Source organism: Centropristis striata, chromosome 9 (assembly GCF_030273125.1).
Source record: "Centropristis striata isolate RG_2023a ecotype Rhode Island chromosome 9, C.striata_1.0, whole genome shotgun sequence".
NCBI lineage: Eukaryota > Metazoa > Chordata > Actinopteri > Perciformes > Serranidae > Centropristis > Centropristis striata.
In genome coordinates this window covers 13,468,193-13,494,072 of record NC_081525.1, presented here as the reverse complement: position 1 = coordinate 13,494,072, position 25,880 = coordinate 13,468,193, and the positions used below count along the sequence as shown (strand labels likewise).

The 25,880-nt window shown below is 36.4% G+C and overlaps 1 protein-coding gene across 1 annotated transcript in view; it reads left to right on the top strand.

Annotated features, from left to right (window-relative positions):
* Positions 1-25,593, top strand: part of tbl1xr1a (TBL1X/Y related 1a) — a 59,904-nt gene extending 34,311 nt beyond the window's left edge. Inside the window, exons 3-16 of the mRNA XM_059340584.1 lie at positions 3,656-3,757; positions 9,856-10,001; positions 10,540-10,765; positions 11,644-11,776; positions 13,766-13,907; positions 16,057-16,120; positions 17,806-17,903; positions 18,026-18,086; positions 18,175-18,296; positions 19,272-19,346; positions 19,931-20,058; positions 20,525-20,690; positions 23,041-23,142; positions 24,007-25,593. Of these exons, the coding sequence (XP_059196567.1) occupies positions 3,700-3,757; positions 9,856-10,001; positions 10,540-10,765; positions 11,644-11,776; positions 13,766-13,907; positions 16,057-16,120; positions 17,806-17,903; positions 18,026-18,086; positions 18,175-18,296; positions 19,272-19,346; positions 19,931-20,058; positions 20,525-20,690; positions 23,041-23,142; positions 24,007-24,033 (1,548 nt within the window). The 5' untranslated portion in view covers positions 3,656-3,699 and the 3' untranslated portion in view covers positions 24,034-25,593. The remainder of the gene's footprint in view (positions 1-3,655; positions 3,758-9,855; positions 10,002-10,539; positions 10,766-11,643; positions 11,777-13,765; positions 13,908-16,056; positions 16,121-17,805; positions 17,904-18,025; positions 18,087-18,174; positions 18,297-19,271; positions 19,347-19,930; positions 20,059-20,524; positions 20,691-23,040; positions 23,143-24,006) is intronic.
* The last annotated feature ends 287 nt before the right edge of the window (positions 25,594-25,880 follow it).

Genomic DNA, 25,880 nt, shown 5'->3' with positions numbered 1-25,880 from the left:
TGGTCAGACGAGCAGGAAATGTTCACGTCTCAAAAATCTGTTTTGGTCTTTGGCACCACCTGTGGTGACAAGTGGGACTGCACGTGTGTGTTAGAATCTCACTTTCACTTTTGCCTGTTTTTTAGGTTTAATAGTCAGTTCGAACTGGGCCTCAGTGGTACATGCTCTACCAGGTGTGCCACCAGGAATGCTCTATACTGCATTTTTTAAACTAAAAATGTCATAATATATTGGCTATGATTAATAGACTTTTAATAGTGGTTAGCTTTCCTACCAATCAGATTTTTTACATCCAATGTTGTTTATTTCTTTATGCTTTCAGATTCAGAATACTTTATTCGTCCCAGAAGAGAAATTCAGTTTCACAGTCAGCCTGTCCATAGTACAAAAATATATATTAAAAAAAACAGTAGAAGAAATAAATAGTACAATGACAAAAATAATCTGTTTTGGGTTTTTGGCACCACCTGTGGAACTGCACGGTTGTGTTTCAATCTCACTTTCACTTTTGCCTGTTTTTTAGGTTTAATAGTCCGTTCTGGCTTGACGGTAATGTCATTTTTAATTTTTCAATTAGGTTTTGGGCATTTTTTGGCTGAGATATAATTATAATTGTGCTACATTCAATTTCACAATGATCCTCTTTGTTTGGTATACAACCCCGGTTCCAAAAAAAGATGTTGTCTAAAATGTAAATGAATTTTATTCATCCATTATCCTTAACCGCTTATTTGAATTTGGGTTGCGGGGGGCTGGAGCCCATCTAAGCTGACACTGGGCATGAGGCGGGGTACACCTCACATGTCTCCAGACTATCACCGGGCTGACACAGAGACAGACAACCATGCATCATGCTCTCATTTACTCCTACGGGCAATTTAGAGTCACCAATAAACCTAAGCTGCATGTTTTTGGAGTGTGGGAGGAAGCTGGAGGACCTGGAGAGAACCCAAAATGACACAGAACTCCAAACAGAAGAGCTGCAAGACATATATAATTAATCCTTAAAGCCCACCTGTTGGTTTGTTAGGATCAAAACATGCTTATTTAACTGATGGAGTTTCAGTTGTGTTTTAGCTACATGCTTAAAAAGCACAACCGCAGAAAGTACAAGATGTTACCTTTCAAATTAAGCCTCATACATGCATATTAGCCTTAACAGTTCTCCTGTTCCAAGCTTTGGCTCATAACCTTTGGCCAGTTTTGACCCTTCCCCTACAGGTGGGCTTTAAGGGGTTAATTTTCAAACTGATACACCTTTGTGTTTGTAAATATTAACTCTGAGTTCTGAATTTAAAACACTACACAGATTTGTCTACTTAGTTTCCAAACTTCTTTTGAATCAGGGTTGTCAGTTATAGATCCAGAGCACCTCATTTATTTTTGGTTTAATTTATTTGTGTTTTATTTTTATATATTGACTGCATGTTTTTGCATTTTTGACTGTAAGTTATTTTTCTCAAATGCATATTGATTTAATATTTGACATATTAATGTATAGATTATATGATTTATTAAGTTGTTTTTTTAAATGTGAGTTTTATTGGACATAAAGGGAATCTTCTATAAAATGTGTTAAAATAGGAAATAAAACAACAGATCTAGCAGTGTACATATTGGGTATAGTCCAAGATAATGTTACAAATGGGAACTTGACTTTGTTACTGAGATTTCTGCTTTTAATAGCATAGAAAACAACTACAGCCTCTTGGTTAAAGCCACAACCCCCCAGTATAACGTGTGGAGAGAGAGTGAACTTTCTCCCACTGTGCAGAGCTGGTTATTTCTTTACTGTGAATGCTGCCACGAGCACCCAGTTCATAATACTGCAAATGTAAAGGATACCTTATTCGATAGTGACTTAATGGGAATTCTTTAAAAGATAATTACTTTAACACAGTCTGATCCTGAGTGCCCCCCCACTGGTTTTGACATTCTGCAAATGTTAAGGCCACAGGTCATGCTACATGTTTTGCTTTGCCAGACGATGAAAATCTAACATCCTGGGAAATGAAATGTAACCTGGAGCTCACAGGACCCAAGAGAGTGTTTCATCCACTTAAATGCCATTAAATGCACAGAAAGTCTCCTTCTCCTGGGAAAGGGGGCTGCAGACACTGAGCTCCAGGCATTACATGGCTGATTATTCTCAGGGGAAATGGGCTTTGAGCTGCTGGTCCTTATTTGGGATCGGCTCTCTGGCTCTCAGTGAGTTTTTAAAGTTGTCGTTCCCAACCTTTTTTAGTTCATGAAACCACAGACAAAAGCAATGCGGAGTCATGATCCCCTGCCATGCAGAAGAAGAACCACAGGTGTTGTTACAATCCTGCTGATTTGTTTGTGGTGTGCCGGGTCGCAAATTACTTCATTAGATGATTTATAAGTGGTCGGGTGCTTGCGAAGCAGCTTTAGGGGGGAATTTAAACACTTTTATTAACACTAAAGAAACACAACTGAAGAAAATATTCAATAAGACTGAATTACTGCACGTCCTGAGAAACAGACGTAGGACAAGACAGTTTATCAAGACAGTTCTAGATTTCAATAAAGAATTATAGAGTAGGTAGTTTATTATGTTTTCATGTGTGAATATTCATTAGAATTAAACATTTGTTTCCATTTGAGAGGTTGTACTTGAATTATAATCATTATATTATCATTATTTTCTGTCCACTCTGCACCTTTTGCATGGAATAAGTTACAGAATGACTGGAAAGTAACAGAGTTAATATCTTTTAAATCTAAACTGAGAGTACTTGAGGACGACTTTATAACATGTACGTGTTTTTCACAATCTGTTTGTAAATTTATTCATTTTTGCTTTTTTGTCTGTCGTTGGTTTGTGTTTGAACTGTGTAATTTTGTAACTATTTAGTATTTGCTGCGGCCTGTCTTGGCCAGGTCTCCCTTGAAAAATAGCTTCTTTATCTTTAGGTTTAGGTTTATTTTATGTGCACAGTTAGAATGACATAAAATGACAAAGATAAATAGTGTAAAGTGCAGAGAAAGGCAGAAAACACAGATGGGCTTATTTAAAGCCTCCGCCTAAAAATTCATAGTTTCATAGTAATAAACTGATAATAGAAAAAAACATATGTATGACATCAACAAGTTATAATGACAATAACAAAAACAATCAAAATAAAAAAGGAACATGTTATAAAAGTATATTTGTGTGTGAATTAGAATTTTAAAACAGCAGTTAAATGGGCTTTTAGACATCTTTTTAAACATTTTATAGAGATGGAGTCCTTTGCCCGATGGGAAAAGGTATTTATCCGTAATTTAGTCCCTAAATTGAACAATAAATTGACCTCTGCATGTAAGAAATCTTGGAGGATGAAGATCTAAAGACTGACGCAATGGGATTTCCCTGGTTAAATAAAGGTGATATTAAAAAATATATATATCATCTTCAGGTTTAACCCAGGTTCTCTTCACTTCATATGGTGCGTATCAGAAAACATATATGCTGCCACAGATGGATACGGATACGCCTTTAATAGTCCAATATCTGCTGATAATATCTCCATCTGATAATATCTTACTGCACAGGGCCTCTAGTATCCTGTGCATTGAGCAGTAGTGTTAATGACGAGGGTTTCCCTTTACTGATGATTCTCTCTTTCTCTTTTTATCTCTCTCTGTTTTCCAGGCTAGGTGTGTGCGTGCTGACCTCATGGTGTAACAGGAGTAAAGATGAGCATTAGCAGTGATGAGGTCAACTTCCTGGTCTACAGATACCTACAGGAGTCAGGTAACCTCAAGTCCTTGATTGATTGATTGTTTTTTATTATTATTTTGAGTATAAAAACCCCCCATAAAAACATCTTCGCCACTCATTTCCAATGTATATTCCTTATTACGTTCATCAAGACTGCATTTTTTTTAAAAGATATTTTTGGGGTATTTTGTAGCTTTATTGACAGTAGAGATATTGAGTTGCTTACAAGGACTGGGCCTCTATGGTATGCGCTCTACCAGGTGTGCAACCGGGAACGCCCAAGACTGCATTTTTTAAACTTAAAATGTCATAATGTATTGGTTAACCCTCTGGAGTCCATGAAACCATCTGCACATTACTTCTTCATGACGTGAAGACATAAAAATGAAGCAACGTTGAGTTTTCTCATCAGCTTCCCTCTAAAGTTCTGGCTTGAATCTCCATGCCAGATTTTTTTTTTTTGATGATATTGGGCCAAGTAAAACCAGAGATAATGTCAAATATACTTGGCATAAATATATAGAGCTAGATATTGTACCTGTTATATGTTATGTTTGCAACCTGTACCTTTCTGTGTGTGAAACAATAATAATTTAAATAATTTTCAAAATCAGATTTCATGTTTCCTTAGTTTCTTTTGGGTTCAAAATTTTGATCAATGAAGTCAAAGTTAAAAATGAATTATCAGGACATATAGGTGAGGTAACGCTGAAAAAACTGATACCAGCATGGCATGGTGAAGATTTTTCAACAGATTTTTTAACGGACATAATCGCCCAAGAAGAGGGTTAATAGACTTTTAATGGTGGAATAGTGGTTAGCTTTCTACCAATCAGTTTTTTACATCCAATGTCATTTTTTTTCTTTATGCTTTCAGATTCAGAATACATTATTAGTCCCAGAAGGGAAATTCAGTTTTACAGTCAGCCTGTCCATAATACAAATATACATATATCCACAACCAGTGACTGTACAGCAGAGCGGGATGCAGAATGATTTTCTGTTTATACTGCATTTTGTGCATTAAGCAGCCTTATGGCAAAGGGGATAAAAGACTTCGCACAACGGTTTGTCTTCTGAATCGACGGGTTAAAATTCTCTTGGCTTTCTACACCATCCGCATTGTCCAAAGGGAGCCGAGGTCCTTGAGCTGGACTCCAGTGATTTCTAATGATGCCATCCAGACACTTCTTGTCTTTCACAGAAAGACAACCAAATCAGCATATAACAATATATATTCATTATGTTATATCATTAAGTCTGACCTATCTGTGTACATAGCGTTGCAAAAGGGATGATAAGCAATTTTTTAAAATCAATTCCACTGATAAAGTGTATTAAAAAGTGTAAAGAACGAGTAAAATATGATTTTTTTATATTTTAAATATAAAATACATGCTTATTTAGTCGTGCTTTTTGGTGCAATTTAAAACACTAATTTTGTTTTATTATTCTTTTGTGTTTTATGTTCCACTTGGTCTTGTGTATCTATATTACGGCTCTACACGAGAGCTGAGAGAAGTGGCCTACTCTGTAGTTTCTTGTGATATTGGTGCATGCAGCAGGCACATGACAGCTGCATGTTATTGTGTTAGGTCAACTTAGTTGCTGTGTATACACAACACAATCAGTGTGGGTCAGCTTGCTGTATGAAAGGCTGGTTGTAGTGAAGAGGAGTTGTTGGTGGAGAACGAACAGGAAGATAAACAGCACTGAGTGTGTGCAGTGTGTGTACAGTTGTTCTCACAGTGAATCATGCAGGAGGATAATGAGGGGAATATCCACTATTTAATCAATCACAGATGGTAAATAGACTGCATTTATGTTAGGGGTGGGCATATGCACTCGTGTACCTGTTTGGACATAGTCTCACGGTAACGCTATATCATTACAGCAACGTTCAACACACTCATAACGTTATTTTTAGAATCACTGTTTTTTTGTGCTGGGTTACTCCACAACTGAATTAGCCACATAATGTTAGTCGACTCATTTAATAGTAATTTAACAAGTTAGCTTGCAAAATAATGTTACCTGCAGCTACTTCAATAGACCGAAATTACATAATGTGATTAACAACAATATACTTAACATGAATAAAACTTAAATACTGTAAGCTGATTTGTTGAGTTCCTTCTGGGAAGCAGTGATGCTAAAGCTTTTATTTTGAAAGGTAAGAACGGGAGTAATGAAAGTTTTATGTGCTGCCGACCGTCTTGGCTCAGACTAACCTGTGTTGTTATTACAATTATTTTTATTACCTTCATTAGTATGGGCGTAACTCAAAGTACATAGCAAAAACTGGTTCGTGAATATTATTTCTGCCACGTCAGATTGGCAAAGATGGTTGTTGTTGTTGTTTGTTTTGGACTAAGCTAATTTTTATTTAATGTGAAAACTTCGGGAAAGGAAATTACTAAAAATGCTCATCCCTAATTTATATAGCACCTAGGGCAAAAGTCTTCTATCCTGACATAGGTGATTTAATGTCTCCATAACAGTATATATTAACATTAATTTGGTAAATGACACAGTGTCATCTTAATGATATAAAAATTTCTCTAACCATAGACTTTTCTATGGTTGGTTTTTCTACTTTTTCTACTTTCTCTTGAGCGCTCCATGTTCAACAAAGGACTGAAAGCACAATTAATTACTATTGCTTGAGCGCCATCTAGTGGGCTCACAATATTTAAAAAAAGGCTTCATGAGGCTTCATTGGCACATCACTACTGAAATTGCATTGTGAATGGTCAAAGTTATAAGACAACAAAGCAAACAAAAAAACGTGCACAAGGTAGCGCCGCCCTAAAACACACCCTGCATTATCATCTATTTTACTCTAAATGGTACCAGAATTACAAAATAAAACACTGTGCTGTATTAACGAAGACTTCAAACTAACGACTGAGACCATAAAATCATTAGGAAAATGTTTCCTGAGTTATTAAATCAAATGAGAAGTAAGGTCATTTTCTCATTGACTTTCTTCGGTTCGGTCTTTATTGACTATCACGATAGAAACGATTCTGAAAAATATATGCAACAGACATGTCATCATAGAGGTGGGCAATATGTCCGTAAAAGAATATCATGATATGATAGGCTATTTTTACAATAACGATATTCTTGACATTATTTCTTGATATTACAAAATACTTAAAAAGATATAGAAAATATGATTTGTTAGTCTGTATAAATAAATAAAAATCTAAAATGTAGTGTGAAGTGCATATCTCAACAGTTGCCACATACAAAAAAATGTACTCTTGACTCTTGAGTATGAGCAAATAATAAAAATAACCATTTAGGGGTTTCGGGGGCCATATTTTAATGACATTTTGTAAAGGAGAATAAAGGTTCTTGTATGTTTTATTGAAGGGATCTTATTTTGACAGTCTTCTTGTAAATTCTGTGGTGGATTCTGTTAACACACTGTGCTCTTATTTTGAAAGCTGCATGTGTTTAGCGACAGAGAGTAAGTAGCTTTTTGTGATTAAAACAACTTCAATTGTTAGCTAATGTTAGCTCGTGGCTAACGAACGACATAATGCAGCAGTGTGTTTGGTGGGTTTGACTGACTGGTGACAGACACTCAACCGTATGCCACTACATCAAGAAGTAGTCATGTTGCCAATATCATGATATGCATTTTTTTAACCATAAAAAAATATACTGATATTATCGTGAACGATAAGATATGGCACACCCCTATGTTGTAAGAAACAATATAAAAATATCATCATATTACCCAAAATAGCACCTCTACCCTAAGAATAGTGAAAGGCTGTATGAAGAGTATCTTTTTTCAGACAGGTAAAATACATACTAGTTTAAATGAGTCTTTAAATATACCTAACTGGCCATTAATATAGCCAGGCTTTCTGCCTCCTGTGTGACCATAACCTTTATCCAACTGTGGTGAGCTGTGTAAACCAAAACCCACTTATCACTGCAGAGGAGCTCAGCTGGCACCAGCCCGCTCTTATATAATTACCTATCAATGAAAGTTGTACTATCTGAGACTTACCTTCCTATGATATTTATTACATAATACATTTTGCAAGGCACAGATGGCTGATGTAAATCAAAAAATCCTGTCACGGTCGTGTTGTTGTTCATCTTTTATTGAAACACTTAAGTGGAGCAAAAAAGCAATCAGGAGCCTGAGAGAGATTCGTGTTTGCATAAAAGAATGTGTTTGCTTTGGATCACAGGCCGGGCCGAACCCAGCCGTGTTTTCATGCCGTGCAATTTTCATAGATAGTGGTCTGAGCTCAGCTGGTGCAGTTGTGGTGAAACTGGTCTTTTAAGTTCAACATGTAGATCCTGTTTGCTTGGATCACGGGGCACGGGTCTTTACTTGCATACTATGCTCCTAAATTATTTTTTCTGGCTCACATAAATCGGTTCATTTTAAGTCTCTTCTTAAAACCCACCTCCTCGCGTTGGCTTTTAACACCACATAGTGTTGATTTTATGTTGATTTTTTGTTTTTATTTGTATACATGCATATTTTATTTTGTGCGGCCAGTACATTTTACATGTTATTTTATTTATTTTTAACCTATTTTTAATTTATTTTATCTTATTGCATTTTACTGCTCTATTGTTTACTACATCTTAGGGCTAGGCGATATTTCGATATAAAAGATATATCGATATTGTTTTAAATGTGATATGGAATTAGACCATATCGCATATATCGATATAGTTCAAAGTTTTTTCTTTCTTTATATATAAATGCTGCCCTTACTCGGGTTTGTCATATTTAGTACTTTTGTAATGTTCTTTATTTTTTTCTCATATAAATATATTTATTTCAGAAAGAGGTTGGCCTATTTTATTTCATAGGCTATTTTTATTTAAGATATTTTTTTATTTAAATGTGCACTTTATGGAGCTTTGATTTAAAGGAAAAAAGGTGCTCCTGTTGTTAAACAGTATTTACGTTCACTTAAATGAAAAGTTTCAGTAAACTACTTGTGTCATATTTGGCTTTGACTTTGATTAAACATTTTCTCTCACTTTGCGATTAAAATATTGGGATATATATTGTATATCGATATTAAGTCTAAATATATCGGGATATGGCTTTTGGTCCATATCGTCCAGCCTTACTACATCTCTTTGTATTGTGTTATCTATTTATTGTTTGTGCAGCACTTTGGAAACCTTGTGTTTGCTAAAATTGTGCTATATAAATAAAGTGGATTGGATTGGTTTTTAGGGGCAAATGCACCATGAAACCGTGAATGCACCACTGTCATCATCACCAGTACATTGGCCCTGAGCGGTGAAAACTAAATCCATATAGTAGTAATTAATAACATAGTGATTGTTTTCTGTTTTTAACACACCTGGTGCAACTCAGCAGCTCTTACTGTTGGATCAGGCTCCAGTATCAGCTCTGTCAGAGCAGAGAGAGGTGGAACATGTGTCCCAGCTGGAGGCTTTTATTGTTATTATCATGAGCAAGCTGCTTTTTGTAAAAGCTATTTAATGATTAATGACACATTAAAAGTTTTCTGTATCTGCTCTTTTGATTTACATTTGCATACTTTACAGTGCCTACACTGTCTGAAGAAGTAAATGTTCAGATGAAGGCTGTGATGTTTAAAAAGTACATTTATTATCATAAAAATGATTGAACTAAAACAAGTTCTGCCTTTAATCTTTTTGGGTGTTATCTCTAGTAATAAACTCCCTCGTTCCTCTCCACAAATATGAAAAAGCTTCATACTGGTGGTGCAATAAACAAACTAAAAGCAGTATAATAACATGAGGGTGGTATATGATCAGGGTGTGGTGGTATTTTAGTGGTGGGGTGCAGATGCTACGTATATTTTCCTGCTTTATTGTCAAACAAATTCTATGTGTAGACTCTGCAGGGGTGCGGTTTAAACCAGACAATTCTCTTTATTACCTCACAAAATATGTAGGCGAGTATAAAAAATGCTTAACACAGTGTATCTGTGTGCATAAGGAAGATGGCTTTATGGCAGTGGAGAAAAACACTAAATGTAGTTCTTAAATAAATCATGAGAGTTATATTATTTCCTGTGATATACAGTATGTCTTTGCTTTCTAATGTTCAACATATCTTTTCCTGTCTTGCCTCTTTTCTTCAGGGTTCTCCCACTCAGCGTTTACCTTTGGTATAGAGAGTCACATCAGCCAGTCCAACATCAATGGTGCTCTGGTTCCCCCTGCTGCCCTCATCAGCATCATCCAGAAGGGCCTGCAGTACGTCGAGGCTGAAGTCAGCATCAATGAGGTGGGTCCTCTCCTCCTTTCCTCTCCTTGTTTCCTTTCCTCTCCTTGTTTCCTTTCCTCTCCTCTCCTTTCCTCTCCTTGTTTCCTCTCCTCTCCTTTCCTCTCCTCGTTTCCTCTATTTGTCTCCTTACCTCTCCTCTCCTCTCCTCTCCTCTCTTCTCCTCTCCTCTCCTCTCCTCTCCTCTCCTCTCCTCTCCTCTCCTCTCCTCTCCTCTCCTCTCCTCTCTTCTCCTCTCCTCTCCTCTCCTCCTTTCCTCTCCTCGTTTCCTCTCCTTCTTTCCTCTCCTCGTTTCCTCTCCTTCTTTCCTCTCCTCTCTCTCCTCTCCTCTCCTCTCCTCTCCTCTCCTCTCCTCTCCTCTCCTCTCTTCTCCTCTCCTCTCCTCTCCTCCTTTCCTCTCCTCGTTTCCTCTCCTTCTTTCCTCTCCTCGTTTCCTCTCCTTCTTTCCTCTCCTCTCTCTCCACTCCTTGTCTCCTCTCCTCTCCTCTCCTCTCCTCTCCTCTCCTCTCCTCTCTAACGTGTTATTCCTCTCACTCTATAGGACGGCACGTTATTTGACGGGCGGCCCATCGAGTCTCTGTCCCTGATTGACGCCGTGATGCCAGACGTTGTTCAGACGAGGCAGCAGGCCTACCGGGACAAGATGGCTCAGCAGCAGGCCGCCGCTTCAGCTCCGACATCGGCCACCGGAGGCAGCATCGCTGGGAACGCCAAGAATGGAGAGAATACTGCCAACGGGGAGGAGAACGGAGCCCACGCCTTAGCTAGTGAGTCATATGTTCTAGGGTTGTCACCATACTAAAAATTTCAACTCGGTACCTATACTCAGGAAATTATTCGATACTCGATACCATTTTCGATACCACAAGGATAAAAACAAAGACCCCAAAATTTAACAGAAATATTTTTATTAACAAGAAAATGCAACATGTAAAAATGAACAGAACCACAGGTTAAATAGTTATAATAAAAACAACAACAATTGCAACTATGATAACAAGCTTCAGGTCTGAGGTAGTGCAAAAAATAAATAAATTCAATAAACAATAACAATTACAACAATATTTTCAGCTGTGTGTGTTGCTGTTTGGTTGCAGGTCGACTTTTCTCTGCTTCATTCGGGGCCTCAAGAGAGAAAATAACACTTTTCAGTCACCAACATTTATTTAAACTTATTAACTCTTAATGCTTATGTACACTGACACTGTGTAAATTAACGTAATATGGGCATACTGCGTGCCTGATTTATTTATGATTATTATTATTATTTATCTATACTTTTGAAAATATCGTATCCTGATATCGTTTTAATATCGATACTTTTTTGAGTATCGATACTTTTGACAACCCTAATATGTTCTTACAAATAGAAAAGATTAGGGGAGTACTTGCAAAGACAAAGCCATTTAAACTGTATTTCTATGAAGGGAGAAGTTTTATTTTTGTGACTGCAAAAAAGATGTGGAACTCTTCAAATGCTTTGAGTTCTTTAAACATATTCTTTTAGAAAAAAATTTACCTTTTATGAATGTAACATTCCTAGATGTGCATATTGTAGCTATTTGAGAACACTCTGAGGGTAGAATTGCAAAGACCTTACCAAACTTGACCTAAATTAGCATCATGGCTGTGTCTCTGTGTTCAGACAACCATGCAGACCTGATGGAGGTGGACGGAGACGTGGAGATCCCACAGAACAAGGCCATGGTCTTGAGGGGCCACGAGTCAGAGGTCTTCATCTGTGCCTGGAACCCAGTCAGCGATCTGCTGGCATCGGGGTGCGTTCCCTTTCCTTTCCTACGGTTCTCCTCTGACACTGGTCTCTCACTCTGTAGGGAACTGAGTGAACACTGCTTAAGTGCTTGCTCCTGGCCTTAAATAATGTCCTTGCCTGCTTTTATAGTTTCCATGTTCAATTTAGTGCTTCAACTCTTTTTCAGCAAAGGCAAAAATCACCACAACAAAGTGCAACATGATTTTACAGTTGTTGTTGTTTTTTTGAGATTTTTCTAACTTTGCAGTGTGCATTTCAACATTTTTAATGCAATCTTTTGTGTTTACTGTTTTCTTGTGTGATTTTTTTGTGTTTTTTGTATTTTTTCTGTTTTTATCAGTGTTTTTTGTAAATTTTCAGTTTTTTTGTTTTTTTTTGTTGTAATTTTTTGTGTTTTTTTTTTTTTTTTTTTTTTTTTAAATTTTTGTTTCTTGTGTGGTTTTTTTTTTTTTGTGTTTCAAAATATTGATCCAATAAGTCAAAATGACAAAATAATAATCAGGTGAGGTTGAGCTGAAAAAGATGATACCAGCATGGCATGGTCATCATTATTTATTACTGTTGCATATACAGGCAGAACGAAAAAAAAAAGCGAAAAGCCAACAAAATATCCCCAAACTCCAAAGAGTTAAAGGTTGGGCACTGACACAGAAGCTGAGCAATGTACTGCTGTGGAATGGGAGAGCAAAAATCAGTTTGAGTGTATATTTTCACTGCTTTACCTTGCTGTCAGACAAACACCCATTCCGACATGGAGCTGAAGCTCTTTTATTCTCTCTTCAAAGCCACCAGAATACAAAATCACTCATTTTACCTTGCACAACACAGGAATTGCAGGTTAATAGCTGCTTTCATCTGTTACTTTGTTTGTGTTATTGTGTTTAAAGGGTAAGTCCAGATTTACCAAAGTCACACAATGACACAAACAAACAAGCCGATCGATGCAGCGGTTTACCAGCAACTCCCGTATTCTGTATTCTCTAAAACCTTTAAATACTTTTTTTCCAAGGAGACTTTTAAGAGTGCTTCAATTCCTGCTGTGTAAACATAAACAGGGCTGGCTGACAGCAAGGTAAAGCTGTGAACATATTATAAACAGCATACACTCAAACTGATATTGATTTTTTTAAGTGGCTAACATTACATTGCTTAGCTTCTTTGCTGGTACTCCACACTCTACTGACAATAACACACTGACTATGGATAAGTCTGATCAACCTCTTCAATCATACACCATAACCCAATTTTGCGTGCATATAGAATAGAATAGAGTCTTTATTGTCATTGCATGGTAGTATAAGAAAAATATGTTAGCACAACGAAATTGAGGCACAGTTCTTCCGTCAGTGCAAAAAAAGATTTATATTAAATAAATAACCAACCAAGGCATGTACCCATCAAACAAACAAACGAAAAAAAAGACATCACACAAGGGACTGTAAACAGAGACACATTGTAATGGAAAAACCTATTAGACATGTCGCACAGAGATAAATCTTATTGCACATGTTCTACAGTGAAAATAAAGCCTATTGCACAAGTCATACATGAATGTACATGAATGTATGATCCACTAATCCTTCCCCATGTTTATGCCTGGAGCTTGGACACTAAGGATGAGTATAAAGCACAAAAGTTTTGTAGTTGAGTTGAACAAACCTGCAGCCATTTCTTTATAGCACAGCAAGCCTTACGTTTATGTATAATGACATGTTGCTCTCCTGCAACTGGTAGGGTCGCTATTTTTAGAAACGCTCCTCTGTGTATCATATGCATGCAAAAAATTTGATTTTGGCGTAATGCATTGCGCGTACTTTGAAACTGTGCACAGATTGAAGAGACTGGATTGGGATAAATACCTCATGCAACGCCACTTTAAGATGTTCTTGATAGAAACCAGATTAAAACAGGGGAACAGTTTTTAAGTGGGACCTGTTGTTTATGGAAACTTGGTTGATGTTTAAATGTGTGTGTGTGTGTGTGTGTGTCTCAGGTCTGGTGATTCGACAGCTCGTATCTGGAACCTGAGTGAAAACAGTACAAGCAGCTCCACACAGCTGGTCCTGAGACACTGCATACGGGAGGGAGGCCAGGACGTCCCCAGCAACAAAGACGTCACATCGCTAGACTGGAATGTAAGCAGGCTAAAACACACACACACGCGCACACACACACACACACACACACACACACACACACACACACACACACACTAGGGTTGTCACGATACAAAAATCTTCAACTCGATACCGATACTGAGGAAAATATTCGATACACGATACCATTTTCGATACCACCAGGATAAAAACAAAGACCCCAAAATTGAACAGAAATATTTCTATTAACAAGAAAAATGCAACATGTAAAATTGAACAGAACCATAGGTTAAACATTTGTAATAAAAAACAGTTGTGCAAAAAGAAACTGCAACTAAGCTTCAGGTCTGAGGTAGTGCACAAAATGAATAATTACCATAAACAATAACAATTAGAACAATATTAACAATCGATACTTTTTAAAAAGAGTATCATATCCGGATACAACGTTATAGTATCGATACTTCTTTGAGTATCGATACTTTTGACAACCCTAACACACACACACACACACACACACACACACACACACACACACACACACACACACCATGTAACATGTGACTCGTTTAAAATCTAGGACCAGGTCAACATTGTAGGAATTGTAGAAATATTTGTCATTTATGGAAAAGTGCTGTTTAACCGTCCTGTTATGTTAAGGGGCAGATTGATCCATTTCAAAGTTAAAAAAAAAAAAAAAAAAAATCATGAAAATGAAAAAATAAATAAAAATGTAATATAAAATTGGAAAAAAAATGTTTTATGTAAAACCATTATATTTTATATGAAGGTCTTTCCAATGTACATAAAAAAAGTTTTAACAAGCATTTCATTTGAAAAACTTATTTAAAAAAATAATTTAACCATGATCTGTGAGAGGTAAAGAACACCATTGCACTAAATATTGATTGAAATGGTTGGTAATGGAGTTATTAATGAAATATAAACAAGGTTTATTGGGATTTTTTCCTGTTTCTGACACTTTTGGATAATCGAACATGCCCCAGGTCAAATTGACCCACGAACATTATTGCTGTTCCTGAGAAACAAACATAACAGGAGGGTTAATATTATAATTTTTTTATAGCTTTATAATCATTTTTTAAATCTTTCGAAAAACAAAGCTAACCCTAACCCTTTGGTTGCTAATGCTTAATGTTTTAAACATCTTAAAGTAACAATAACAACAAAACATGCTTTGTACTTCATGTACTTCATGTATTGTCATATATACACTAGAGAGACAAATTGCAACAAATGCCTCCTCGCAAAGGAACTCCCAGAGCACCCTGAACATAACTGATGATCATCATCAGAGGGTGGAATTTTCCTTTAGTCCAGCCAGTGGATTGTAAACTTGAGCCAAGGGCAGAGGCAAACATTTCCTGGAAAGCATCCATGCTGATGGAAAACACAGGCCTCTTCTCTAAGCCCAGCTGAACACCGCAATGTTCATTCAGCACGGACTCTCAAAGGCCAAGTCTGCATCTGCAACTGACACCATGGGTGTGCACAGTCTATGCACACACACACACACACACACACACACACTCTTGTACTTCTATCTTTGTGAGGTCCCTCATTGGAATAGTGAATTCCCTTGCAAGGTTATAATAGTTTTGGATTTTTCATTAGTTTTAGTTTTAATAGTTAATTAGTTTTTAATATTGTTGTGAATTTTTGTTTTCAAATTCAGTTAGTTTTAATGAGTTTTTAGAGTGAGTTTGCTAGTTTTAGTTTAGTTTTTATTAGTTTTAGTGTTAGTTTCAGTTTTTTTGTAATGGGGTATTTGTTGGGTGGGAGATTAAAAGAGGCCACAGTAAAATTTGGCTTTATTTCCTTTTATTATCCATCTTCATTATGTATGAAAAAAGTTGACAAAGATGAAAATGAAGGACATTTTCACGATAAGTTTAGTTAGTTTTGTAACCACACAATACAGTTTCAGTTAATTATCATATTAATGTAACCTTTAACGCTTAAAACAAAGTCTGAAATCTCAAAAAATCCTTTAAAGAAGTGAGGACCGGCCGAAATGTGCAAAAATGTCCTCACTCTGTTGGTTAAAAACGTGTTGTGGTCCTCACTATGTAGGAAGTACAACACACACACACACACACACACACACACACACACACACACACTGTTTACCTCTCTTAAACTCTCTTTCTCTGTTTTTCTGTGGCAGAGTGAGGGCACGCTGTTAGCGACAGGCTCCTATGACGGCTTTGCCAGAATATGGACGAAGGATGGTGAGATGACTTTGATTTATTAAACATGTACTGGTCTCCTTTAATAGATTAAAAAAATCAGTTTAATATCATTTAAAAGTTTGTTTGTATCAGGGTTCGTACGGGTGCTTGAAATCCTTGAAAATGCTTGAATTTAAATGTTGTATTTTCAAGGTTTAAAAAGTGCTTGGATTTTGGATAAAGTGCTTGTAAGTGCTTGAAATTCTTACTGTATTTCTCTTGCAATCTGACTATATCTATCTATAGACTATAGATAATCACATGTTCAATGTAAAAAATAACGAGTAGCCTATCTGAAATAAAGACCGTTCCTCCTAAAAGTGTAATACCATCTCTGTTGGTATGGTTCAGTGAAATCTCCCCCTTTTAGTATGTGAGTACTCATCTAAAACATGCAATTTACAGCAGGTGAAAGTTGCTGGAAAAAATTGACCTTGAAAGTCCTTGAAAAATGCTTGTTGTACCCTGTTGTATACAGATGTTTGTATATGAATAGAAACACAAGTGTTGCCGTGGAAACCCTAACCTAAATGTGATTTCTGCCTGTCACATGGCTCAGTGAATCCTTGAACAATGCTGCCACCTAGAGGCAGGTCTGCACACTGCTACTCAGGTGTTGACCCAGTTTGTGTTGTTCAAAACCAAAGTTATGTCCCAAACACACAAACAATATTGCAGTGGTGGATTTCTACTCTAAAAGCACTTATTATTATCATTAGTGGGGGTTTTTTCAGTTTGTTCTAATGGACGAAAAAATGTGAACAGGAGAAAAAAGGCATTTACGTTAAAACCCCAGTCTGTGGACACTTTTAAAAAAGGGCTTAAAACTTTTTTATTGTTGTCCCTAGATGTTTTTATTGTTGTCTCTGCACCTTAATCTGCTCCTTTAGCTGTTTTCTTTAATGCACTTCATTACCTGTGTCTTTTTATCTACTGCTGATTTTAACGTGTCTGATTTTTCTCTTAGTGTTTTCTGTGTATTTTGTTTCTGGTTTCTGTAGCACTTTGAGATTTCTCTATGAAAAGTGCTTTACAAATAATATGTTTTATTATTATTATTATTATTATTATTATTATTATTATTAAGAAACCACTTGATAGTATAATTAGATAGAATAAATAGTCTTAGTTTCTTCATTTCTAATGAATGGTTAGCTAATTTTATATGAATAAAGTGATCCTTTTAAACACATAAATATCAGATTACAGATGTGCACTTCATTTAATAATACAAAATATATATGCAGCGTGTTTTATATGGTGATTGTGTCATTATAAAATCTAATTGGAATAAATCAAAATAGGTTTTCCCTTTTTTATTTTCCTATTTTCTTTGCAGTGACGTTCACATCCCCTGTTCATTTCAGTGAACAGATTCTTGAGTAAAAGCTACAAATCTTAAATTATATTTTGACCCGCATAAGTAATATAAAGTATGATGTTTTTAATAGATTAAAAAGTGCGTATGTGCTGTTTCATGCATGCTAAAGAAAAAAATGTGTGTGTCTCTACTGCAGTGTTTTTTAATGAAGCAGAACACTGTGATTAGGATTGTGCATTTGGGTGCAGTCCCATCATAATAAAACGTCTGGACACACTAGAAGGATCAGAATGGGTTAATGGCTTGTTGGTGTGTTCTAAATTTGACACTGACAGATTTCCTTTCTGTGTGTTTTGCTCCACAGGGAACCTGGCTAGCACACTTGGCCAACACAAAGGTCCCATCTTTGCCCTTAAGTGGAATAAAAAAGGCAATTTCATCCTCAGTGCAGGAGTAGACAAGGTAAACTACCATCTGTTCTCTCAGTCAGCTCCAGGCTGCATGTCTGATAACGTGTAGCATCAAATACATGTACTGTGTAGTCATTGTTAGCTCTAACTGTACATGCACATGTGTCCTGCCAGACAACAATCATATGGGATGCCCATACAGGAGAAGCCAAACAACAGTTTCCCTTCCATTCAGGTACAGAAGCATTTCTTCTCGTCTTTAAGAACTTTCCAGCTTTGTTTTTGATCCTGCTAATGTCCATCTGTCTCTGTGACTCCCACAGCTCCGGCACTAGATGTGGACTGGCAGAGCAACAACACGTTCGCCTCCTGTAGTACCGACATGTGCATCCATGTCTGTAAGCTGGGACAGGACAGACCCATTAAAACATTCCAGGGACACACAGTAAGTGTTTCTGAGTGGGGTGAAGCAGCTTTTAGTTATTATGCTCCTCATCTGTGGAACAAACTTCCTGTAGATCTGCTCCTTTAATCCTCTGGGGTCTATGATTTGTTTGACGTGCCAAAGTCATGTAAAACCAAAGAAATGATTGATTTAATTTGATAGTACAAAATTATTTATTCAAGTATAAAAGTAGGATCGGACGAGGCAGGCGTTCATTTAGCAAAAATGGAAAAAAAGGGGTCTAAGCATCTAACACTGCTCCTATAAATAAACATGTTTTTACAGAAATTTATTGTGTATAGTTTTATTATATTTGAATTTTACCTTTATATGTTCATATTTGCAACCTATGTTTACATTTTTTTAGGTCCGAAACATTTCATTGGGCATATTTGTGGATTTTATTGTCTTAAATAGTAAAATTTAAGCTCAATGTGTTAATAAAGTGGGTTAAAGTTAAAAAATAATTGTCAGATCATGTTGACATTGTGCTGAGAAAATACCAAATACCAAACATGAGTATAGTAAATATTATGTGGTGTATAAAGAGCAAATACGCTCAGACCCCAGAGGGTTAAATCAGGACTAAAAACACTATTGTTTACTGCAGCGTACTCTTAACTTTAGCACTTATCTGCTCTACTCTACTGCCCTTACCTTTTAACTACGCAATGTTTGACTTGTGCTTTTTATTATTTTATCTCTTTTCTTACCCTGCTGTATCTTATTTTATCTTATTTGTATTTTTTTGTATTATTTCCCGGTTTTAATTGACTGTTTTTACTGTTTTCAATTGTGCCTTGCTGTTTTTAAGGTTCACGTAAAGCACTTTGAATCACCTTGTGTTGAATTGTGCTATACAAATAAACTTGCCTTGCCTTGAATACGCCAAAGAGGATTACTGTCACTGTTCATGTGAATAGTCAGGCTGAACTGGTTTACACATGACAAACAAGCTCTCTGCTTTCTCTCCAGAATGAAGTAAATGCAATCAAGTGGGACCCCACAGGGAACCTGTTAGCCTCCTGCTCAGACGACATGACGTTGAAGGTGAGTTGAGACTGTTGGAGCTCCCTGTGACCTAACAATGCTGATCATTTCTTTATTACAACATATCATTATATCCATTTTTCCTTTCATACTTTATGAAGAAAAATAGTTTTTGTATTATTACATCAAGTTTACACACATGGGTGAAAAATGAGCTTGTGCATTAGAAGCGTAGTGATACAAAAAGTGATTCACTAAATTAACAATTTGAGTATATGTGTAACTATGTTTGTCTTATTTTCAAGGTTTAACTTTAAAAGAGTTGTTATAACCACCAGATTACATTGGAAAATCACATATTTTAACATTTGAGACTTATTAGAGCCACCAAATAATATATTTTCCATTGGAAAAACGCCAATTTAACAAAATAGGAGAGTTAATATTTGTGTCTTCTTTGTCAGGTTTTAAATTGGTAACAACATATAAACACCTTCTAATGCACAACATGGCTCAAAAATTACTTTGTGCATTAGAAGTGTAGTGATTTGTATTCAAAAAGTAAGAAATGAAAACAAAAAGTTAGGATGTGGTTTATGCGTTTCGCAGAAACGTAACATTTTTTTCATTATGTATCTCTTCAGATTTGGAGTATGAAGCAGGACTCGTGTGTCCATGACCTGCAGGCCCACAGTAAAGAAATCTACACCATCAAATGGAGTCCCACCGGCCCTGGAACCAACAATCCCAGCGCTAACCTCATGCTAGCCAGGTCAGTGTGTGTGTGTGTGTGTGTGTGTGTGTGTGTGTGTGTGTGTGTGTCTGTGTCTGTGTGTGTGTGATCATTGGCTTTACCCACTGGCTGATTAGTTAAAGTAAAAAAAAATATATATATATATGTATATATATAATTTATACATGTTTACATATAATATGTTATGTATGTATGTACACCCTGCACATGCTAAATATATGACACAATGCTATGATATTATTACTTTGATATACTACTATTATTATACTGGCATTTTTATTATTTATCTGTCTGTCTATCTGTTCTATAAAAAAAGTGTCCAATGCATTCCCATACTATCTGATCATTTCTGCCTTTAAGTTCTTACCTGAGTGCAGCAGAGAAGTGAAAGTGTTCCTGTCCCAGAATCCTTAACTCTCTACAATAGTTTTATTTGTGCACAAATGACTCTACAACCCTGTCTGTCCCCGTCTCTGCTCCACAGCGCTTCGTTCGATTCCACGGTCCGTCTTTGGGACGTGGAGAGAGGAATCTGTATCCACACGCTGACTAAACACCAGGAGCCAGTCTACAGCGTGGCGTTCAGTCCTGACGGTCGCCATCTGGCCAGCGGCTCCTTTGACAAATGCGTGCACATCTGGAACACACAGGTAGGAAGAACTGGGACACTTTAAAACCATTTATTGAGTCTCATAGGCCAGCTACTGCAGGAAGGGGTGATGACATCACACTGTTCATGCAAACGTGATGAAAAATATAAATCGAAAATATATATCGAGTAGTCTGTTGATTATTTAAACGATTAATCGATTAGTTGTTTGGTCATTAAAATGTATAAAAATATCAATCAGTGTTTCCCAAACCACAAGATGATGTCCTCAAATCTCTTGTTTTGTCCACAAACCAAAGAGATATTCAGTTTATTGTCATAAAGGAACAAAGAAACCAGAAATAGTCAAATTGAAGAAGCTGAAATCAGAGAATTTGGACTTATTGTCCAATTATTCGATTATCAAAATGGTTGACGATTAATTTAATAATCGATTATTGTTCGATTAATCGAACAATTGTAGCAGCTCTGATTCAAACTGTTTATTTAAGTGAACATAAATACTGTATAACAACAGGAGTACCTCTTTTTTAATCAAAGCTCCATAAACACACATTTAAATGAAATAAATCTTAAATAAAATTAGCCTGTAAAAGAAAATAGGCCAATCTTTTTCAGAAATAAATATATTTATATGAGAAAAGAATAACAAACATTACAAAAGGACTAAATATGACAAACCCTAGTAAGGGCAGCATTTATATATAAAGAAATTTTTTTTTTAACTATATGGTCTAATTCCATATCACATTAAAAAATATATGGATATATCTTTTATATCAATATATATCGCCCAGCCCTAATGTATAACTAGCAGCTGTGGTTTTCCACTGCATGGGTGTAAATTAATTATTTCATGAAGTAAACATGTCATTTAACTGTTTTTTTTAATTTATGTATTTAACATATTTAACAGTTACATTGTTTTTTTATGATAGGTAAACTTCATATCGATCATATTCCCATCGACAGTGCAACTTTAGTCGCTGCAGGATGAAATTGACTCGTTTGGTTGTTTATAAATTATAAATTCTGTGTTATTTATATCTTCTGAGCCAATTCACGGCATAACTTAAATAAATCAGCACCTATCATAGTGGATCGTTGATCATTAAAGTGACCCCAATCAATGTTTTTTATGTCAACAATGGCTCAAATGTGCAAAAAGCAAACAGGCATTCCAGTTCTCCTCGGCTTTTATTGAGCTTTTCAGCAGCATTGAACTCATTAACATGAGTAAAACATTCAAAAATAAGGTAGAACGCTGAGCTAAAAGAAGGATGGGTGATGTCATAAATAAATATGAAAATGGATAAATTGCCACTGAAAATACTACAAATGGTACAGATGAGATAGATAGTATGTTGCACATATTAATGTATTGCACATATCAGTTCACATTCATATGACTGCTGCCCTCCAGTGGCCAAAGAAAACAATTACTGCTGCTGGTCTGGAAGGCTCTTATTTTCTGGTCAAAATTAGGGCTGGGCGATATATACATATAAAAAATATATTGATATATTTTTAAATGTGATATGGAATTAGACCATATCACATATATCGATATAGTTAAAAAAAAATTCTTTCTTGATATATAAATGCTGCCCTACTAGGGTTTGTAATATTTAGTTCTTTTGTAATGTTCGTTATTCTTTTCTCATATAAATATATTTATTTCAGAAAAAGATTGGCCTATTTTATTTCATAGGCTATTTTTATTTCAGATGCTTTTTTTATTTAAATGTGCACTTTATAAAGCTTTGATTAAAAAAAGAGAAGAAAAAGTTTCTTAAGTACAATAATCGATTATTAAATTAATCATCCATTTTGATAATTGAATAATTGGTTTGATCAGTTTTTTTTTAAAGACAATAAGTCCAAATTCTCTGATTTCAGCTTCTTAATGAAAATATTTCTGGTTTCTTTGTTCCTTTATGACAATAAACTGAATATCTCTTTGGTTTGTGGACAAAACAAGAGATTTGAGGACGTCACCTTGTGGTTTGAGAAACACAGATTGATATTTTTTATACATTATATTGACCACACCACTGATCGATTAATCATTAAAATAATCAACAGATTAATCGATAATGAAAATAATCGTTAGCTGCAGCCCTTGTTTCAATATAACTACTTGTGACATGTCTTATTTGACTCTGACTTTGACTGAACATTTGCTCTCACTTTGTGATAAAAACATCAGGATATATATCGTATATAGATATTCAGCCTTAATATATTTGGATATGACTTTTGGTCCATATCGCCCAGCCGTAGTCAAAATGCAGCTAAAAGGAGAAGTAAAGTGATCGAATATTGTTGTTGTTTTTTTGCCTGGAGCTGCTATCTGTCCACTCACTCTGTGTGTGTCTCTTGTGCTGCAGACGGGCGCTTTAGTCCACAGTTACAGAGGGACGGGGGGAATCTTTGAGGTTTGCTGGAATGCAGCAGGGGACAAAGTGGGAGCCAGCGCATCAGACGGATCTGTAAGTATCCACTCCACTCTTTCTCTGGCTTTTATTGTGAAAGTTTTTTATTATTATTAGTAGGGCTGGGACTCGATAAAAAAAAAAAAATCTAATTAATTAGAGGCTTTGTAATGAATTAATCTAAATTAATCACATTTTAATCGTATATAAATATTTGACCTGAGAACAGTGAGAAGTCATTTTTTTCACATAGATTTTTAGTATACCATTGAATAATGACTGAATGCATAAGCTTAAGCAACAAAAATATTGTTTATTTTTGTTCAAGTCCAACAGACCAGTGCAATTTTTGCCATTAAGTGTAGCAATAGCATATTTCGAAATATAGTACATTTCATAAATTCAGGTAGCCTATAGGTAGGTAGACCTTCTGTAAACTAGAATACTATGGTTTTTTAAGTAAAACACAATCCATGCTAGCTACCACACTAGCCGCTAGCTGCTATATGTTTAGCATTGAGGTGATACTTGAGGCTGGATGTGCTGCGGTGATATGTGAATTCCTTGTTGCATAGCAACACAACCATGCTCTTATCGACGCTTCCATCCGTTGGTTTTTAGTAACAAAATGTCCCATCATCCACGGGGCCAACCAAAGCGTCTCATCAGCTTCTTCCTTCATGTTCACTGTGGTTTGTTGTTGTCTGACCTCATGAACGCTAGTTGGTGCTCCAGTATAATCGGTCCGCCTCATCCAGTGAGAAACGTTCCGCGGTGCAAAAATTAGTGCGATTAAAATGCGTCAATTTTTTAACGTGTTAATTTTTGTGTAATTAATTAACCTTAATTAACGCGTTAAAGTCCCGGCCCTAGTTATTAGTCCTATAGACTTGATGCTGATGCATGTCCTCTCCTCTCCAGGTGTGTGTACTAGACCTTCGGAAATAGTGTTGCTGTTTGTTGGAAGCCATGGACCGACCATGAATGTGTACATAGCCAAATGACTGTCCCTGCCTGCCCTGCGTACTGCTCACGCTTACGACTATGGCCCCGCCCACCGACAGACAGGAAGCAGGAAACAGGAACAGGAAGCAAGCACCCGACACAGCAGGTCCAGACACAGGGGTGAACAGATGGACGGACGGACGGACGGACAGACGGATAAACGGGCGGATGGAAGCGCCCCTCTCTATCTGTGCAGACTCTTCCAGAGATGCAGAAGGGACGCAGTGAAAAAAAGAAAAAACCGAAAGACAAAAAAAAGTTCCAGATCCGTATATGTACCAAAATTTGGAAGCTATTTTGCTTTTTTTGATCTTTAAAAACCATGCTCATCGTCATCAAAATGAAAAACAATGAAAAAAGTGTTGATCTTTGTTACTAGTTGGATCTCATTGTGCAGACATATCAACTTCTCCACCATAAAAATAGGATGGCACTTAGTTTTTTTAAATTTCAGATCTCTTGTTTCAATGTTTTTATATTTTTTATCTTTGGGGGAGGGGACGGGGCTTGTCAGGTCACAGTTTTATTAATTGGAGAAGTACGTACATACATAGAAACACTGGGACACGCACCAAACAGTTCTCAAAAAACGAGTCATCGTCATGATTTCAAACCAGTGTGGCAGATCTAAAGGCTTTTTCTCCTGTGTTTCAGTGCTTTGTGCAGCTGTGAGTGGGTCATACGGTTAACCTCAACAAAATGCAGTAGTTCATGTGTCGTCTCTGTGCGTCCACTGGTCACATGACACACATGATGTACATCTAGATGCTTTAAATCAGCTCCTCTGTGCACTATTGGATCGACCCACGGTTCTCTCTGGACTCTTATCTGTGATGGAAACTAAAGTTTTTAATTGGCGAGAAGCTGACCTCCACATGTCTGAATGTTCAAGGCAGTTTTAAGTTGTCATATTGTCCTCAGCCAGTAGGATTACAGCAGTTCTTTTTCACCTTTACTCATCTGTAAGACACAACATTTCTAATGTGTTTCACCCTCAAACGCCTCAAATCACCAAACACACGATGCTCTGAAGTGTGGTGGTAAAACGGCAAAAGTTTTCACAGATTCTCCGTGGTCAGATGCTCTGGAGGTAGAAATGATATCAGCGGGCAGATCCAAAGAAAAACCCATCGAGGGAAAGAGCTCCACAGTGTTACTGACTGTGGAGCTCAGCTGTGTTTCTCATTCATTTGGGAGCGTGCACGCATTATTTAACAGCCTGAATTAGTTCTTTTTTTGTGTATTTGTCCAAGTAAAACCAAATACACACAAACGGTTGGTAGTTCCTTTTTTAGCTGAATCATTACAGTTAGGGCTCATTTATGTTCAATTGTTCCATGCGGATAAGGATGGAGATTTTAGTCCTAACTTTTCTTTCATTTTGTTCATATTTCTGTATCTCTGAAAGCTTACAGACACGGAGCAAATGGAGCAGCAAATAGAGAGATGGCCGTCTGACTAGTGATGTGCCAATGAAGCCTCATGAAGCATTTTCTTTATTTTCTGAGCCCACTAGATGGCGCTCTATGTTCAACAAAGGACTGAAAGCACAATTTATTACTATTGCTTGAGCCTTTTTCTTTAAACTTAGAGCACCATCTAGTGGATTTAGAAAATAAAGAAAATGCTTCATGGGGCTTCATTGGCACATCACTACATCTGACACAAGGTAGAAATAATTAATAAAAAAAAGGCAAGTATTTTAAAGAAAAAACGCTGCCTTCGCTTTTGCATTATTGTCTGTTGTCAGAAATGTTTGACTATGTGCTGCCCTCTAGTGGATGTGTTAC